This window comes from Garra rufa, chromosome 10 (genome assembly GCF_049309525.1).
Source record: "Garra rufa chromosome 10, GarRuf1.0, whole genome shotgun sequence".
In the NCBI taxonomy this organism is placed as follows: Eukaryota; Metazoa; Chordata; class Actinopteri; order Cypriniformes; family Cyprinidae; genus Garra; species Garra rufa.
The window spans coordinates 16,246,396-16,265,213 of record NC_133370.1 but is presented as its reverse complement, the minus strand read 5'-3'; the positions used below and the strand labels follow the sequence as shown (position 1 = coordinate 16,265,213).

The 18,818-nt window shown below is 32.4% G+C and overlaps 1 protein-coding gene across 4 annotated transcripts in view; it reads right to left on the bottom strand.

The window, feature by feature from the left end:
* Positions 1-18,818, bottom strand: part of carmil3 (capping protein regulator and myosin 1 linker 3) — an 85,139-nt gene that overhangs the window by 40,815 nt on the left and 25,506 nt on the right. For all 4 annotated transcript variants that reach the window (XM_073849558.1, XM_073849559.1, XM_073849560.1 and 1 more), the window contains exons 6-15: positions 18,373-18,467; positions 16,366-16,436; positions 16,152-16,225; positions 12,972-13,047; positions 10,899-10,987; positions 10,570-10,664; positions 9,831-9,917; positions 5,781-5,890; positions 4,347-4,424; positions 4,013-4,089 (exon numbers count right to left, since the gene is read on the bottom strand). In XM_073849558.1, coding sequence (XP_073705659.1) covers positions 4,013-4,089; positions 4,347-4,424; positions 5,781-5,890; positions 9,831-9,917; positions 10,570-10,664; positions 10,899-10,987; positions 12,972-13,047; positions 16,152-16,225; positions 16,366-16,436; positions 18,373-18,467 — 852 coding nt within the window. The remainder of the gene's footprint in view (positions 1-4,012; positions 4,090-4,346; positions 4,425-5,780; positions 5,891-9,830; positions 9,918-10,569; positions 10,665-10,898; positions 10,988-12,971; positions 13,048-16,151; positions 16,226-16,365; positions 16,437-18,372; positions 18,468-18,818) is intronic.

The following is an 18,818-nucleotide window of genomic DNA, read 5'->3' as shown; positions in this document are numbered from 1 at the left end:
ATTCCAATAATATTGTTTACGTGTGTTGTGAAGGGCCTGGAAGAAGAGGGTGTCATAAGGACAAAAATTGGGTGATATAAACTCCCAAATGCTAAGTTATAAAGTCAGACTTGTGGGACAAAAACTCACAATTTTGAGAAATAAAGTCGCAATTCTGACTACTTCTCAGAATGGCAACTTTATTTCTCAGAATTTAGAATTTTTGTCCCACAGACAAATTTGCAATTCTGACTTTATTTCTTGCAATTGTGAGTTTACATCACACAATACTGAGAAAAAAAGTCAGAATTGCAATATATAAACTGTCATATGAGAGAAAAATTTCAGAATTGCACGTTTTTATCTTGCAATTCTGCCTTTTTTTCTCTGAATTGATATAAACTTATAAAGTTATAAAGACAGAATTGTGAGATATAGGCTCACAATTATGAGAAATTAAGTGAGAATTGCGTGTTATAAACTCATAACTGTCTTTTTCCTCAAAATTGCATGATATAAACTCGCAATTGCAATTTATAAAGTCAAAAACTCGCAATTCTGAGAAATAAACTCGCAATTCAGAGAAATAATCAGAATTTTTCTCAGAATTGCAAGTTTACATCTCGCAACTGACTTTTTTTCTCAAAACTACAAATAGGGAGTTAAGTCAGAATTGAGAGATATAAACTCGCATTTGCAAGAAAGAGTTTATATCATGCAATTCAGAGAAAAAAGTCTGAATTGTGAGATAAACTCTTATATGCAAGAAATAAGTCAAAATTGCAAGTTTTTTTTTATCTCGCAACTTTTTTTTCAGAATTGTGATAAAACTTGCAATTGCGAGTTATAAAGTCAGAACTGTTAGATATAAACTCACAATTATGAGAAATAAAGTCAGAATTGGGTGATATAAACTCACAACTGACTTTTTTCCTCAGAATTGCATGATATAAACTTGTAATTGCAATTTATAAAGTCAGAATTGCGAGACAAAAGCACACATTTTTCTCAAAATTCCATATTTTTTAAACACAATTGGGAGTTAAGTCAGAATTGCGAGATATAAACTCGTATTTGCGAGAAAAAAGTTTTTTATTTCACAATTCTGACTTTATTTCTCACAGTTGCGAGTTCACATCATGCAATTCTGAGAAAAAAGTCAGAATTGTGAGATAAACTCATATGCGATAAAAAAGTCAGAATTGCAAGCTTTTATCTCACAATTCTGACTTCATTTCTCTCAATTTTGGGTTTATATCATGCATTTCTGACAAAAAAAGTGAGAACTGTGAATTTACATCACGCAATTCTGACTTTATTTCTCGCAATTGCAAGTTTACATCTCACAATTTTGACTTTATAACTCACAATTGCAAGTTTATATAAATGTTAAAATAACCTTTTTTGTTTTTTTATTTAGTGGCAGAAATGAGCTTCCATATTTTTGCTCCCTTATCTTGAATTTTGGGGAAATCTAAATGTGGGTGTATTTTTGTTTGGTTTTTGCGATATACTTGATAATGTCAAATTGCTTATGGTTTACACAACAATTACGATATTATTGTAGACGATATATATAACACACCCCTAACTGGAAATAATAAAAAACTGCAATCTTTTTTACTTAGTATTTGACTGCCAAATGTGAATACATTTTCACACAAAGCTGGATTAATAAAAGAAAGTTATGAGCTCATGTGACAATGCAGCGTACTGCACAAGTCGTTCTGTTACACTAATTATTTTCAACAAATATTACATAAACAATATTGCACTGCAAGCATTCAGTGTGTAGTAAGCTAGTACTTCAATCCCAACACAGCCAAAACGCAAGACTATTTCAATCTTCAGACACCCAATCATCCTCAACTTATCCCTCTGCAAATTCAAACCCAATTAAGAACAAACACATTTGCAGGAGGTGCAAAGGATGAAGAAACCTTCCAATTTGAACAATAAGTTCAGCTAAAATTAGCCTCATTTTTCAGAGAGTTTCTCATAATGCCATCAACGTGCCGAGAGGGGAGATGGAATTGCTGTTTGGGTTCAGAGGGAGTAAGACAGGAAGATGGATCTTTTTTTTTTTTCAATATCTCCTCAGCCTACAGCTTCTTCTCGCACGCAGGCACATTTCCTTGCAACATCATAGACTTGTGTCGTAAAGCTAATTATAACTACTAAATTATTGTTAGAATAAAAAAACATTGTTTATTTAATTTGCAAGCTGTTTTTCCAAATGTTTTAATCAGTTCATTTTTGGAAACAGTTTTGTTATACAGAAACATGTTTTCTTCTTATGCTGTTATAGTAGCTGTATTACCATCTGTGCAACATGCAGGTTCATCGGCGCTATCTGATCACTCATGTCCCAGTTTAACTCATATTGTATCTCTGCAGGCACTCATCCCTGCTGGGAAACCCATTTAAAACCAGCCTCTGATGGTAGCCGAATCCAGCTGGTAAGCCGATCATTTCTGGCTACTAACAAGTCCAAGCTGGTCTAGATAGATGTTTGATCAGAAAAAGTATGAGTAGACTTGATATTGATCTTTTGGCTGGTCTAAACTGGTTAGAGCTTTGACAAACCAGCTATATTGGTCTGCACAGTGTTATTTTAGTATCACTAAGATAATATTACAGTTTTTATTAATATTTTGAACTACAGTTTTTATATTTCTGTTTTTAATTTATAAACCTCACTAAGCAGACTATTAGAATGATTACTGAAGCATCGTGTGACTGGATTAATGGTGCAAAAAATTCAGCTTTAAAGTCACAGGAATAAATTACATGTTAATATATTTTCAAATAGAAAACAGTTATTTTAAATGGTAAAAATATTTCAGATTTTTACTGTTTTTGCTGTACTTTGGATCAAATAAATTCAGGGTTGGTGAGAAGAAGAGGCTTTTTAAAAAAAACTTAAAATCTTACTGTTCAAAAAGTTTGACTGGTAGTGTATCTTAGAAATAAACTTGCATCTCAAATAAATATCTTATTTAAATGATGTTTTGATATTTTTACTGAAAAACAAGACAAAGTACATATTTTTTCCTGTGCAAAGACATTAAGCTTTAAGGTTGTATAGCTTCAGTTTTATATACAGTAGTACATTCCAGCAGAATTCTACTTTTTACCCTTAAACTCATTTAAAAGCAGTAAAAAAAATGCTTTAAAAGCAGTAAAAAGATGAGTCAACCTGACAATTGCGAGTTTATATCTCGCAATTCTGACTTTTTTTCTCAGAATTGTAAAATAAACTTGCAATTATGAGTTATAAAGTCATAATTGCTTGATATAAACTCAAAATTCTGAGAAATGAAGTCAGAATTGCTTGATATAAACTCACAATTCTGACTTTTTTCTAAGAATTGGGTGATATAAACTCCCAAATGCGAGTTATAAAGTCAGAATTGCGGGACAAAAACTTGCAATGTTGAGAAATAAAGTTTATTTCTCAGAATTGTGAGTTTTTGTCCCGCAGACAAACTCGCAATTCTGACTTTATTTCTTGCAATTGTGAGTTTACATCACACAATACTGAAAAAAGTCAGAATTGCGAGATACAAACTCTCATATGCGAGAAAAAAGTCAGAATTGAAGTTTTTATCTCGCAATTCTGATTTTCAGAATTGCGATATAAACTTGCAATTGCAAGTCATAAAGTCAGAACTGTGAGATATAAACTCACAATTATGAGAAATGAAGTCCGAATTGCGTGATATAAACTCATAACTGACTTTTTTCTCAGAACTGCATGATATTAACTCTCAATTGCGATTTATAAAGTCAGAATTGTGAAAAACTCTCTTCAGTTTTATATACAGTAGTACATTCCAGCAGGATTCTACTTTTTACCCTTAAACTCATTTAAAAGCAGTAGAAAAGTGCTTCCTGAGGAACTGACTGAGATGAGTCAACCTGACTCGTGATTATGTGCGTGGTTGCAGCAGGCAAGTTTAGCTCACCTGTGAGGCTGACTCAAACGTGACAGATTATCATGCGAGAGCTCGTGGGAGGCAGTTTAGCTCACCTGTGAGAGAAGGAGTTTTTGGACAGGTTCAAGTAGGAGAGATCGGCACAGCAGCCCCGCAGCAGAGCTCCAAATAACTGTGAGGAAATGGAAAGAGGATGCAGAAAACAGAGAGGAATAAATAGAGAGTGAGGCAAGGAGAGTGGCAGAAAAAGAATGACGAACATTAGTATAATTCTGCAATTTAGGACCATTAAATGTGACAGAAATATCAATATGAAATCAGAGACAAATTGTTGTCTCCCATCCTGGGTGCGATGGCATAAATCACGGCAAGTAAAAAGCAGTTTTGGCAATAACAAATTTAGAAAGATGTGACACACTGTCAACTTACAGAGTCTACGGAACAGTCAGTGCCTGACAGGTCCAAATGCACCAGGCAGTTCGGCTGTGCCAGGAACAGGTACAGATTCTACAATGAGGAAGGGTATTGAGGCTGTTAATAGCAGTGTGTATGTGTACATTGTGTACCCGTCTCTGTATGTGTGAGTTATTTTCAGCATTCGTGTGGTGGTCCTCACAAAGACAGCAAAACCCCAGAAAACTTTGTAAGAAGCTAACTCATGGACCCAATGATGAAGACAAAGCTTAAAAATACACATATTTTAAGTCAATTATGATGAAGACAAAACTTACACATCTAAAATATATGTACTTTAATTATTGTGTTATACACACACAGAGAGAAAGAAAATCTATAAATTATATATTTAGTGCTGTTAAATGCGATTAATTGCATCCGAATTAAAAGTTTGTGTTTACATAATAAATGTGTGTGTACTGTGCATATTCACAGTTGAAGTCAAAAGTTTACATACACCTTGTAGAATCTGCAAAATGTTAATTATTTTACCAAAATAAGAGGGATCATTCAAAATGCATGTTATTTTTTTAGTACTGGTCAGAATAAGATATTTCATATAAAAGATGTTTACATATATTCCACAAGAGAAAATAACAGTTGAATAGTTCAAAAGTTTACATACATTTGATTCTTAATACTGTGTTGTTGTGAATAATCCACAGCTGTGTTTTTTTGTTTAGTGGTAGTTGTTCCTCGAGTCCCTTGTTTGTCCTGAACAGTTAAACTCTCTGCTGTTCTTCAATACAACCTTTAAGAATCAGGTGTGTGTAAACTTTTGAACAGGGTCATTTTTATTAATTCAACTAGTATTTTCTCTTGTGAATTATATGTAAACGTATTTTAATTGAAATATCTTATTCAGGTTAGTACTGAAATAAAAAATAACCTGCATTTTGTATGATCCCTCTTATTTTGGTAAAATTAACATTTTGCGGATTCTGCAAGGTGTATGTAAACTTTTGACTTTTGACAACTGTATACAAATACACACACAAACATATTTTATTTTGGATGCGATTATTGCGATTAATCGATTTGACAGCACTAATATATATAAAATAGACACAAAAATATGTAAATATTCAATTATATATAAATATCTATATTTAATGCTGCAGTACAACACTAACCACTACAATACTAAGTTTTCCATTTATATAAGTTATCGCATTTTCAGTTTTTTATTAGAGATTCTTTTATATGATCAAATGTAGTTTAATGCAAATACCTAAATATTTAAAATACATACTGGCCCAAGTGTACCTAACTTGTAGTAATTGTGTACATTTAACCGGTTTAATTTATGAGCGGTTTGTAACTAGGGAAGTTAAACCTAAGCTTATAGACATAATTAGCTTAATAAAGAACACTCAAAGTAAAAGTGAGATAAAAACAGGTTCTAACCGTTGCATCTTCTCCAGACAGAATCCCTGGGTTCTTGCTCAGATCCAGATGAAGAAGAGAGTTGGAGTAATCATCACTAGAGCACAGGGCCTGAGAAAGAGATGTGACACCTGGGAAGAAAGACAAAGAAAGGCTAAATTTTGCATATATAAAAGACATTTTTTCATTACAAATTAAATGATCAAATGATGCAATTTTAGTGAAATTGGAGAAAAATCTGTCTTTGATATTTGCAGCACCTGGTATGTCGTCCTTTTGCTTTCATGACCTTCACAAGTGTATTTAAAACCTGACAGTCATGTTCTCCAGCATGATTTGAGCATAATAAAAGTATTGTGTGCATTAATGCAGGCTAAATTCTCTGATTGTTGATACAAAGGAGTTTGCATGATCATTGTCACAAACATACATATTTTTTTCAAATTGAGAACAATTTCTTTGTATTTCCTGGTTTAAATTAGATTTCGAATCCCGGATTTTCATTGTGGTTTCAGACTTTTTAGACTTTAAACCACTAAACCACAACAGCATACACATGCTGCTCTGTAAGCAGGGTGGATTTTCATTTAGCTTCTAAATACATGAAGAAAATGCTTGTGATTGCCTTTTGTAGCATGAGACAAAAAGAGAGCTCAACTAGCTCAGTTAGGTGGCAGCTTGCCAGTGAACTCAGCCAGTACGCTTTCTCACCAGGGAGTAAGAAAAACATCCCATTGCGGTCTCTAAAAGGAGGAATTTACTCATCAAAATGTTAACCACTGCAACCTTTCATGATCCAGTAGTCTTCGCTTTTGCTTTTATGGTAGCTGTAGTTCGTTTTTTGATGTGTAAATTCTGTTTTTACTGCTGATAGGATGCTGATTTTACTTCAAAGTTCACTATAAATCCCAAACGGATGTGGCAGATGCCAAAATGAAACACCTCGATTTGAAATGAGCTGTATTCTCTGATGGCACAAGTTCATCTAAGTTCTGTATTCAAAGTTGAAACTTCTGCAATGAAGTTGTCACAAATCAGATTAAAAATAAAGATTAATGATGGGTGCTATTTCGAGTGGATGTTGATTCATGGCGCGTGTTAGAAGGCTATCCATCTATCCACTCGGTTTTAAAACTGTATTGATTGAAAGAGAAAACCAGAGATTTAGCAGACCCTGGAAGCAGCCAAGGATGCTGGTAATTGAGTCTGGGCTCTTTAGGAGAAGACTGGCTCTTTGGTCATGACTCTGAAGCTCTAAAGTCAGATGCAACTGATCCATTGATAATCTTGCTGATTTTAGAAAGAACAGGTAGCTGATTCTAGATCAGTAGAGTGAGAATTGTTATTGTACAGCCTCAGATGTTATACAGAGATTGTAAGCAGGGTAAGCTAGATAGATCTGTTATGGCCTGCGTGTGTTGTAGACTGCGGCTTGACAAATTATTGTTGCTGTTTTTTTCTTCTTTCTTTCTTTTTTTTTCCAGGGGCATGTAATCAATTGAAAAAAATGATGAATAATGTTTATATTTTAGTTTACTTTATACTTTAACAATTTATTCTAAGCACACAAACACAATCTTTGAGATAGAGCCCTAAATAAAAATATAATAATATTAATAAGTATATTAATTAATAATAAGTATAAAAATACAAAACTATATACATGTTTCACGTTTTGTATTATATATGAATATTTGTTTAATATTAAGGTTTGTTTTAATTTTTTATACTGTTTGTTTTTATTATGCATAAATATTAGTTTAATGTTTTACATTTTATTTATGTTATTAAAATGTATATATATATATTTTTTATACATATTGTTTATATACATTATATTATACTTTATATATATAATAATGTTTGTTTTAATATTTTATACTGTTTTTATTATTTATGCATATTTGTTTTAAATTGTAATATTACTGAATTTTATGTTTGTTTAATGTTACATACACATACATAATTTTATATGTGTATTATATATTATAGATTTTTTAATTGCAACTACAAATATCGGGGGCATGTAATTAATGCAGAAAAATGATAAATAATGTTAATATATTTGTTTAGTTTATATTTTAACACGTTATTCTAAGCACACAAACACAATCTTTGAGACAGAGCCCTCAATAAAATATATAATAATATTAATAAGTACAATGATTAATAATAAGTATAAAAATACAAAATTATATGTGTAATATATATGAATATTTGTTTAATATTTTATACTGTTTGTTTTTTATTACATATGAATATTTGTTTTATGTTACTTTATATATAACAAATAAATATATTATTTGATTGATATTACATACACATATATCATTTTATCCATGTGTATTATGTATTGCATATATATTTGTTTAACTGTAACATTTACAAATATTAAGCCCTCAATAAAAATCTAATAATACGTATAATATTTAATAATATAATTAAAAAATTAAGTATAAAAATACTAAACTATATATGCGTTATATCATTTTAGATTTGTAATATATATGAATATTTGTTTAATATTAATGTTTGTTTTTATATTTTATACTGTTTGTTTTTATTACATATTTGTTTTGTTTCTTTATATATAACAAATAAATATAATATTTTTTTATATTACAAACCCATAATTTTACATGTGTATTATATATTATAAGTATATTTGTTTAACTGTATCTACAAATATTAATGTAATTTTAAGTGATATATTAATATAATTAATTAAATATTTAAAATGTAAACACTAACACTAGATCACTTTTGAGCAAGTTATTTTGAGCACATATTATATTTAGATTTGTTTCATTTTAACTACAAATCTAATTATTGTAGGGGAAAAAATATACATTTTTTAATATTTTTGTTTAGTTTATATTTTAACAAGTTATTCAGAACACACAAACACAATCTTTCAGATAGAGCCCTCAATAAAAATATAATAATATTAATAAGTATAATATTTAACAATAAGTATAAAAATACAAAACTATATACATTTTATATCATTTTAGATTTGTAATATATATTAGTATTTGTTTAATATTAATGTTTGTTTTAATATTTTTATTACATATGAATATTTGTTTTATGTTTCTTTATATATAACAAATAAATATCATATTTGTTTATATAACAAACACATAATTTTACATGTGTATTATATATAAGTAGATTTGTTTAACTGTAACTACAAATATTAATGTAATTTTAAGTGATATAGTAATATAATTAATTAAATATTTAAAATGTAAACACTAACGCTAGAACATTATTTTAAGCATTTTATTTTAAGTGTTATTTTGAGCACATTATATTAAGATTTGTTCCATTTTAACTACAAATATCTTGGGTATGTAATTATTGCAGAAAAAAAATTATTAAAAAAATGTTAATATTTTTGTTTATATTTTAGCAAGTTATTCTGAGCACACAAAAACAATCTTTGAGATAGAGCCCTCAGTGAAAATATAAAATATATCAAATTCAATAATATTAATAAGTATAATTTTTTCAATAATTTAAATTTTTAAAAGTATAAAAATATGGAAAGATATGTGTGATACATTTTTATTTTTTTGTATATATTTTTAGATTTGTTATATCAAAATATATGTTTAATATTAGTTAATATTTGATATTTTTTACAGTTTGTTTTATTACATATAAATATTTGTTTTCCATAACTATAAAAATCTTTGAGTTAAAGCCCTCCATAAAAATATAACAAACATTAAATAATTTAATTATTTATTATAAATGTAATTTTATATATAATATATATATATATATATATATATATATATATATATATATATATATGTAATTTTATATATATGTATACATTTATATTTATAATTTTACCTACAAATATTTATTTATTATATTCAAAGTAAGTTTTTTTTTTTTTTTTTAGTTAAGGCATCTACCAGCAAGAGACAACCTAACTGGACACATGATCTCACATGACCTTTACATGCTTCTATGTGAGCGGTAATTATGGGATAGTTGTTATAGATTTAACCAGCAGAGGGCGCTAAACCTCTAGGGACAAATAGCTTCTGCACACACCCTTTGAAGAGAGCGACGTCTTGGAGAGGTTAAGCAGACGCAAGCCTTTACTGAGCCGACACACCTGCTGGATAAGGTTAGACACCCCTGTAAGGAAATATACATTCACAAACATTAGATCAGTCACAGACCAATTTACACACGCCATATTATCATGCACCTTCGAGCAAACGCTGACATTGTTGTAGTTACATTCACACATGCATACTTGTGATTTGATAGGCAATGACATGTGTCAGGCATGACGGCTGAAGTCTGACACTGATGCATATAGAGGACATACAAGTGTTGGGAAAGCTGCTTTGACACCACAAGCTACTGACAAAAAGCAGCTAATGATACTCAAGCTACTTAAAAAGGGGAAGTGTGAATGTATAAATGTATAAATAAACAGGACACCCATCATGGACTATACTGGCCGGCTTGACTGCCACGTTATTAACAAATATAGTTGAGCTGGTAGCGTTAATATTACTTGCTCCCCTAAATACTGTACAGTATATAAACAATTACACAAAAAACACAAAGTAGAAAAAGCCATTTTTAAATCAGCAACAGATACAACACAATAAGTCAGCAAAGCAGAGACAAGAAAGAAAAAAAAACACCCACTCAGAGACAGAAATAGCAGATGCACATGCTGATACAGAAAGTGTAAAAACAGACAAAGGCAGGTAAATAGACAGAGAGGGAGGGAGAGAGAGGTATAGTAGAAAAAGAAAGACTTTGATGCATGTACCTTGGTTGTCCAGTGTATTGTGGGCCAAGTTAATGGAGTGTATGACTGATGCTGGGTTTTCTGACAGGGCAGTGGCCATTTTCTGTGGGAAATCTCTAAATGACAGAAAGAAAGTGAGTAGAAACGGAACCGCAATACAAAGTACTGCACTCTGGGACACAGATGAAATACGGAGGCAAGATGTGGCAGGGGAATACGACTGGGAATGGCATAAAGGGGAAAATGACAGTGACAGAACAAGAAACGAACCTTTAGATGAAAAGAAAGAGAGTAAAGTGGTCAGAGTGATGAACAACAGAAAGAGAGCAATAGAGAGATTTATAACTCACGCTTTAAGGCCCACGTTTTCCAGCGTGAGCTCCTCCAGACTGCTGGATTTGCTGACTGTGTGCAGAATCTGTTCGACGACCTCTGAACTCTGGGCGTGTGAGAGAGAAATAGAAAAGCACTAGAATTCAACTCACTATTATGACTGTAATCTCATGTATATTGACAGACTTTTATATATACATTACCGGTTTGAAATAGGCTGAATTTATATGATCAGAAATCAGTAGAAACAGTACTATTGTGAAATATTAATACAAATAAAATGTTATTTATTCCTGTGATGGCAAAATTGCATTTTCAGCATCATTACTCCTGTCTTAAGTGTGACATGATCCTTCAGAAATCATTCTAATAAGCTAATTTGGTGCACAGTTATCACTTAATATTGGTGGTCAATTATTAATAATGGTTCGTAATATTATCAATGTTGAAAACTGGTTTTGCTGTGCAATATTTTTGTGCAAACTTACATTTGAAATAACAGCATTTATTTAAAACTGATTTTTTTCAACATTCTAAATGTCTTTACTCTCACTTTTAAACAATTTAATGCATCCTTGCTAAATAAAAGCATTAATTTATCCTTTTTTTATCTACCTTACCCCAAACTTTTGGATGGTAGTGTATCATGGTTTCCAGAATGAATGAATATTAATTAATACAAAAATAAAACATTGATAATAACAAGAGATGTTTCTTGAGCTCTGTTATTCATCAAATAAATGCAGCTTTGATAAGCATAAGTGACTCCTTCAAAAACATAATCATTATTATTCTTGACTTTTGACCGTGTTCAGAAAGACAATGTTGTGTACTACAAAACCCCTAAAGAGAATAAATACAAACGAGAAGAAAAAATATATTTCAGTGCTTTCTTTCGCATTTATATCCATGTCCATAGAAAGCTGTGTTTGTTTTCTGTGCCTTTCCTAATACAAATTCACTATTCGGGCACATCCCTACTAGTAACGTACTGGTAATGAATGAATACCATATTCATAAATAAAGGTATTAAAGTGCTACGATCATGCACTACCAGTCAAAAGTTTTTGAACAGTAAGATTTTAAAGTCTTTTCTGCATTTATTTGATCCAAAGTACAGCAAAAACTGTAACATTATTAAAATATTTTTACTAACTGTTTTCAATTTGAATATATTTTAAAATGTAATTTATTCCCATGATTTTGAAGCTAAATTTTCCACATCATTACTCTAGTCTTCAGTGTCACATGGTCCTTCAGGAATCATTCAAATATGCTGATTTGCTGTTTAAGAAACATTTATTATTATTATTTTTATTATTTTTATTATTATCAATATTTAAAACAGTACATTTTCGATCCATAGATCAGCATTTATCTGAAATTAAAAAGTTTTTGTAACATTACACACTATACCATTCAAAAGCTTAGAGTTAGTATTTTTTACATGATAAGGAAAGAAATGATAGAAATTATTACTTTTATTTAGCAAGGATGCTTTACATTTTTTAAATTGATCAAAAAAAGTGATGATAAAGACATTTATAATGTCAAAGGATTTCTATTTCAAATAAATGCTGTTTTTCAGAACTTTTTAATCATCAAAGAAACCTAAAGAAATTCTACTGAGCTGTTTTCAACATAATAATAATAAAGCAGCAAATCAGAATATTAGAATGATTTCTGAAGGATCATGTGACTGGAGTAATGATGCTAAAAATGTAGCTTTGAAATCAGGAATAAATTACATTTTAAAATACATTCAAATAGAAAAAGTTATTTTAAATAGTAAAAATATTTCAAAATTGTACTCTTTTAGCTGTACTTTGAATCGAATAAATGCAGGTTTGGTGAGCAGAAGAGACTTCTGACATTGAAAACATTAAACACTAAAAATCTTACTGTCCAAAAACTTTTGAATGGTAGTGTTTAACCAAATAAATCAAATTATTTTCCAAAACAGCATTGTAGATACAACCCTGGTAACACAGTACTACAAACTATTTTGTAAGGGGAAACAAACAAAAACAGAAAAACAAAACAGAACTTAGACACAGTGGAGATTGAGAAGGTCATAAAAAGATATTTACAATGCGCAAGTCTTTGCAATAAAGTTTGGTGAACCATGAGTTATACGCCATGGCTGCCACAATCACAGCAAGGTCCCTGTGACAAAAAGAGACAGAGAAGAGAAAAATCAAAACAAATCGTCTCACTGAAGTGCTGGTTCTGCAGCAACCAGAAGCGTTCTCACTTTTCTCATGCAAGCCCTCATAACATTGCAAGCTCTCCTCAAGACTAAAATAGAGATGTTATTATTCAAGAAAAATGATAGATTCAGCAATAAATGCTCCCCGAGAGGCAAGCCAGAAGAGGAAAGGAAGGGGACAGCGTGGATCGATGGGAAAACTAATGCCAGGTCAGTGAATTACTCAGTGCAATGTGTCTATGATACAGCTTTTAATGTTGGCCCTGTGCCTAAAACCTTTTTACCTATAGCCAAAGTGGATCATACTGCACTCAGATGGAGAACGGAGAAAAAGGAAGGCGAGGGAAAGAAATGCAAAAGGGTTCCCCCTGTTGATTACGGCTGATAGCTGTGTTCTCATTTGCAGCTTCGTCATTTCTCTGTTTGGACGCTGTAGTGAGGCTGTAGGCAGTGTGTACTCAGCTGTCCTCTCCTTCTAAATGAGAGAACAGCTATCTTACCCGCTCATGTCTCTCCATCTAGATGTTCTAATGGAACAAACGCTTAAAAATCAATGACATAACATCCTCAAGACAGATGCAGCATCTAGACAGTAGTCTAAGTGTGCCCGTTGGTGAAATAGCGAGAAACAAAAGAGCAGCGGTTGAATTGCTCCACAGTATCAAGGCTACTTGATGTTTAACTCAAAAGGCAATACTCTTCCTTTACAGAGATATACCAGTGACCACATGAACATCATGTTTTGGTTGACTATGTTCTCCCTGTTTGAAAAATCAACTAAGGGTGGCATATGGAATATGGTTGCTTTATGGTATCATTAGCTAATCCAAGATGGTCATTTGCTGGTACAAGCTGGTAGAATCTCTTGGAACAGCAACAAACCAGCTACCAGCTGGTAATGCCAGTTTAATGTGGTCATGCTGGTTTTTGGTATATTGTAGATGGTGATCCAACTAATAACCTGCTTGCATTAGCGAATGACCTGCTACAGTTTATATTACCTGAAGTTTATACAACAGTTCTTTCTGGTCCTCGAATCTGATTGGCTGAGAAGAGTGCGATATACTGGAACTCCATCTACTATAATTAATAAATAATACTGTTTTTGTCTCACAGAAAGTAGTTTTTAGGGAAGAATGCACTTCAAATATATGGTTTGTTAATAAAAATAACATCTATTTGAAAATTTGCTTCAATGTTTTAGAGATGTGTGCTCTGGGGCATCAGCAGCCATTCAGCTCTCATGAACCCGCTGAGAGCAGCCTTACCTCAGGCAGATCTTTTGGAATTTGCCACTGGCTCTGATGTCCCTATAGTTGTTAAACATGTGATATAATTTTATTCAGATAAATCTAACAGGCAGTCTTATTAATCTGTTATTTGTCCCAGAGCAAACAGTTTTGGCAGAGGGCAAAATCTCATTATGTTATATTTTATGTAAACTTAATGCTGTATATCAGAGCGCTGCCTTTGTACTTTTGACTGAATTACCTAGTGACTTTTATGACGGCTGTTGTTGTTCATTAAATATTATTATTCAATAAATCCTATTTTATATAATATAATAATAGTTTATAATAATAGTATTTATTATTGATAAACACTGTGTTCGTGATGGTGATTTTAGTTACATTGTTTCGGCATTAGATGATGACAAGAGACTGTTTTTGAGTGAGTCGGCAGTAAAGACTTTTATACTGAAAGAGTCATCTCCGCTGTCATTGGAAATCGGTCTTAACAGACAAAGGATAGTACGACAAAGATATCGCTTTCCTCTCCAGACATTCAAACTAATATTTTATTGTGAATATGAGATTGAACTGAAGAATGACTGCTGTATCAGATGCAGGTAATCACACTCCCTCAGTCCATCTCTCTCTCATAATACTCTACTCTATATAATACACAGCTTTTAGTACAGTAATACAATACGCTTTTAATAAAGCAACTCAACGTTCCTTCATTACTGGTTCTAAAGTGATGTTTTCTAATTTAATTTAAAGGCCTGGGCTCAACTGTTAAAATGTCAAACTGAGATTTGAATCCGTGGCGGAAGGACGTAACTCAAAAAGCATTCCTGCACAAAAGAGCGTTTTTAAAGACACTCCATTGTTGTTTCTGATGTATTTACACACTTGTGCCATCGAACTGTTGTATAAGCACAATATCACACTATGGCTGTACATTTTCGTGATGCATGTGAAATATAGGCAAATTCCAATTAGAAATTTTCACATGCATATAAATGTGGTCAATGATGACACTCCGAAGCCTTTGCTAAATTACACAGATCATTTGAAAAACACTCGATGAAACCACTCAAAACTGTATATCTGAAATGACAAGCACTTTGTCTTGTCAGGCAAAAGCTCTTTTTAAAATTCAAAAATGATCTTTAAGTGGCCGCACTCCCATTAGAGTTTCATCATGTGACTGCTGAAAAAAAAAATCCTTTTTTCTGCAGATAACCGGAACTGCCCTTGAGCAAAGTGCTCAATGAACCATATCATTTCTCAGAGTCAGAGTATAAATTTTAAGTGCATTTCCTTTTTTATGTGTTAAAGGCAGCAGGGTTGTGTGGCTGAGCATGCAGAGTTGACGTCAATTTCACAGGTCATATATATACATGTAATCCTGTTTCAACAGGAAGAGAGTTGAGAACCAGCCTTCAGACTTCAAACACAGACTAACATCAGCAGAAAATACAGAATCTGATCTGGAATCAGTTAAGGAACCTGACACCCATTGGACGGATGTAAAAAGACACAGCATGACTCAAACCGGGCAGGAAGTCAGCAGGGACGCCACAGGAAAGAGGCGAAATGTATTATTACTGTGGCATTTCAGCACACATTCAGAGCAGTGGCTGACATCAGATTGCCTGTGTCACTTATCATTGAAATCCCTGTCAATACGAAGCAATTAACGAAGCAAAGAGTTATGATTAGATTAATCCGTCCAAAATGAAGAAGCTTTTAAACCACCAATCTGCGGGACATAGAGATAGCAATTGAAGTGAAGGCTAGCAATTAGACATTGCAGATACAGAATTTGTGGCTACCCGCTTTCCAGGTGACTGAAGTCCAACAGGTTAAACTCCCTGTTGTCCTGTGAATGATAGATGGTATCCACATCCTGAAAGACCAAAAGAGATAGAGAGAGACACTCAAAAAGAGGAAGAAAACATATTTAGAGTGCAATATAAGCAGTGACACATACAGAAAATTTGCTTTTCTCTTGCTGAGGATATTTTGTGGTCAATAGGAAGCTCTTACCCACTGCACTTCCTCTTTACAGGTAATGCCATTGTAATCACACAGAGCTGCATATGTCTCAGAAAAGCCCCCTGAAATGGAAGAAAGTACGTTTTTTAATGATATTTAGAGCACTTAAATACAAGAACTCTCTTGTTATCGAGATCTATTTTTCTCTGTACTAAGTTCTTCATTGATTTCTGGGTTATTTAAAATATATAGAGTTCTAAAAAATTAAAGGAATATTTATAAAATATATACTTATATATATGAAAAAAATGAATATTTGCTGAGAATTTAGTCACCCTCAGGCCATCCAAGATGTAGATGTGTTTGTTTTACATCTGAACCAATTTGGAGAAATTTTGCATTACATCTCTTGCTCACCAATCGATCCCCTGCAGTGAATGGGTGCCGTCAGAATGAAAGTCCAAACAGCTGACAAAAACATCACAATAATCCACAAGTAATCAACAAGACTCTATTCCATCAATTAGTGGCTTGTGAAGTGAAAGGCTGTGTGTTTGTAATAAACAAACGCATTAAAAAATGTGTTTCAACTGGACAAAAATTCCAGTTCATAGTCCATACTTCATCTATAGTGAAAAAGTTCATCTCATATTGTCTTTTATAGTACTTTTACACCAAAATCCATCAACATATGTGACCCTGGACCACAAAACCAGTCATAAGTCACTGGGGTATATTTGTAGCAATAGCCAAAAATACATTGTATGGGTCAAAATTATTGATTTTTCTTTTATGTCAAAAATCATTAGGAAATTAAGTAAAGATCATGTTACATTAAGATTTTTTGTAAAATTCCTACTGTAAACCTATCAAAATGTAATTTTTGATTAGTAATATGCATTGTTAAGAACTTAATTTGGAGAACTTTAAAGGTGATTTTCTCAGTATTTTGATTTTTTTGCAACCTCAGATTCCAGATTTTCAAATAGATGTATCTCGGCCAAATATTGTCCTATCCTAACAAACTATACATCAATAGAAAGCTTATTTATTGAGCTTTCATGTATATCTCAGTTTTGTAAAATTTAACCTTATGACTGGTTTTGTGGTCCAGGGTCACATATTTGTTTATTTGTTTTGGACTGTTTATCTGGATTTAGTGTGAATTTTTCATTTTTATTATGCTTTTATAAGTTGTCTGGACTCTGATTCTGATGGCACCCATTCACTGCAGAGGATCCACTGGTAAGTTATGTAATGCTAAATTTCTCCAAATCTGCTTCATTGAAGAAACAAAATCATCTACATCGTGGATGGCCTGAAGGTGAGTAAACTGTCAGCAAAATTTTTATTTCTGGGTAAACTATTTCTTTAAAAAAGTGGTTCTGAATTCTAATCCTATTTTTTCGATTGATTAACACATGTGGACCACAGCCAGATTCTTTTGACCATTTACAGAGACATATGACACTTACTTTAATAATATCTGCCAAGAAGTAGGGACATTCATGTGCTGTCTTCCAAAATCAAAAAAAGATTTAAAGTGTTTTCCTATGTCAAGACATTTGTTTCTTATCTTTAAGCATATATAACAAGCCAAACTCAGGGACTACAGTGAATTAACACCCTGCATCTTTACATGTCACCATATGAAGGGCATTTGTAATTTGCATAGTCTTTCTTATACTCACTATCACTGGTTGCTATTATGATGTTATTTTACTTTTAGCATTCTTCCTTGATCTTTTGTATTATTCTTTTTGTTGTTTTCTTAATTTATGTATTTGGCACAGTGTTTTTATTCTGTCCTTCACTGTCTACAGCTGCAGCTGCTGTGGCAAAAACAAATATTGTTATATAACTTGTCATGAATAGCAAATCGCACCAAACCAAGTTGATGGCATAAATTAAGTGCATGCATTCAAAATATTCTATAAGGCAACAGCAGTGGTGTGAAGGAACGAAAAAGAGATTAGAAAGATCAATATCTGGTGCATAATAAAAATATTTATGAGACTGTGTGGATGCATGAACTATATGTACTTATATTTCTCTCACCACATGCCCTTTGCGTCTCCACCGAACTCTCAGAGCTTGGAGAAAATTTCCGATTTCCGTCAGTAACATCTCCATCTGCGTGAAAGATGGAGGGGCTGAAAAAGAAGAGGGAGGGGGGAGAGGGGGATTCACAATGCATCAGAATCTCAGTTATTCTGACCCAGCATGTGAACACCTGGCCAAAGAGCTGAAACAGGAAAGCGAGCGAGAGAGTTGAACACAGAGACAGAAAAAGAGCGCTATTATGCATTGCACTAATCTCCTCCTGTCTGAATATGAGAAAATCTCTCAATTAACTGCTCAGCAGTACCTTACACCCCTGCTGCTCTAGCAGATACCGACTCCTATAGGCAGCATTATGGATTCTCCAAAAAACTACATTAGCACTACGAGATACAGTGCAAAGGCGACAAAAATCTGATTTGCGTCTCTGTTCAGATGCCGTG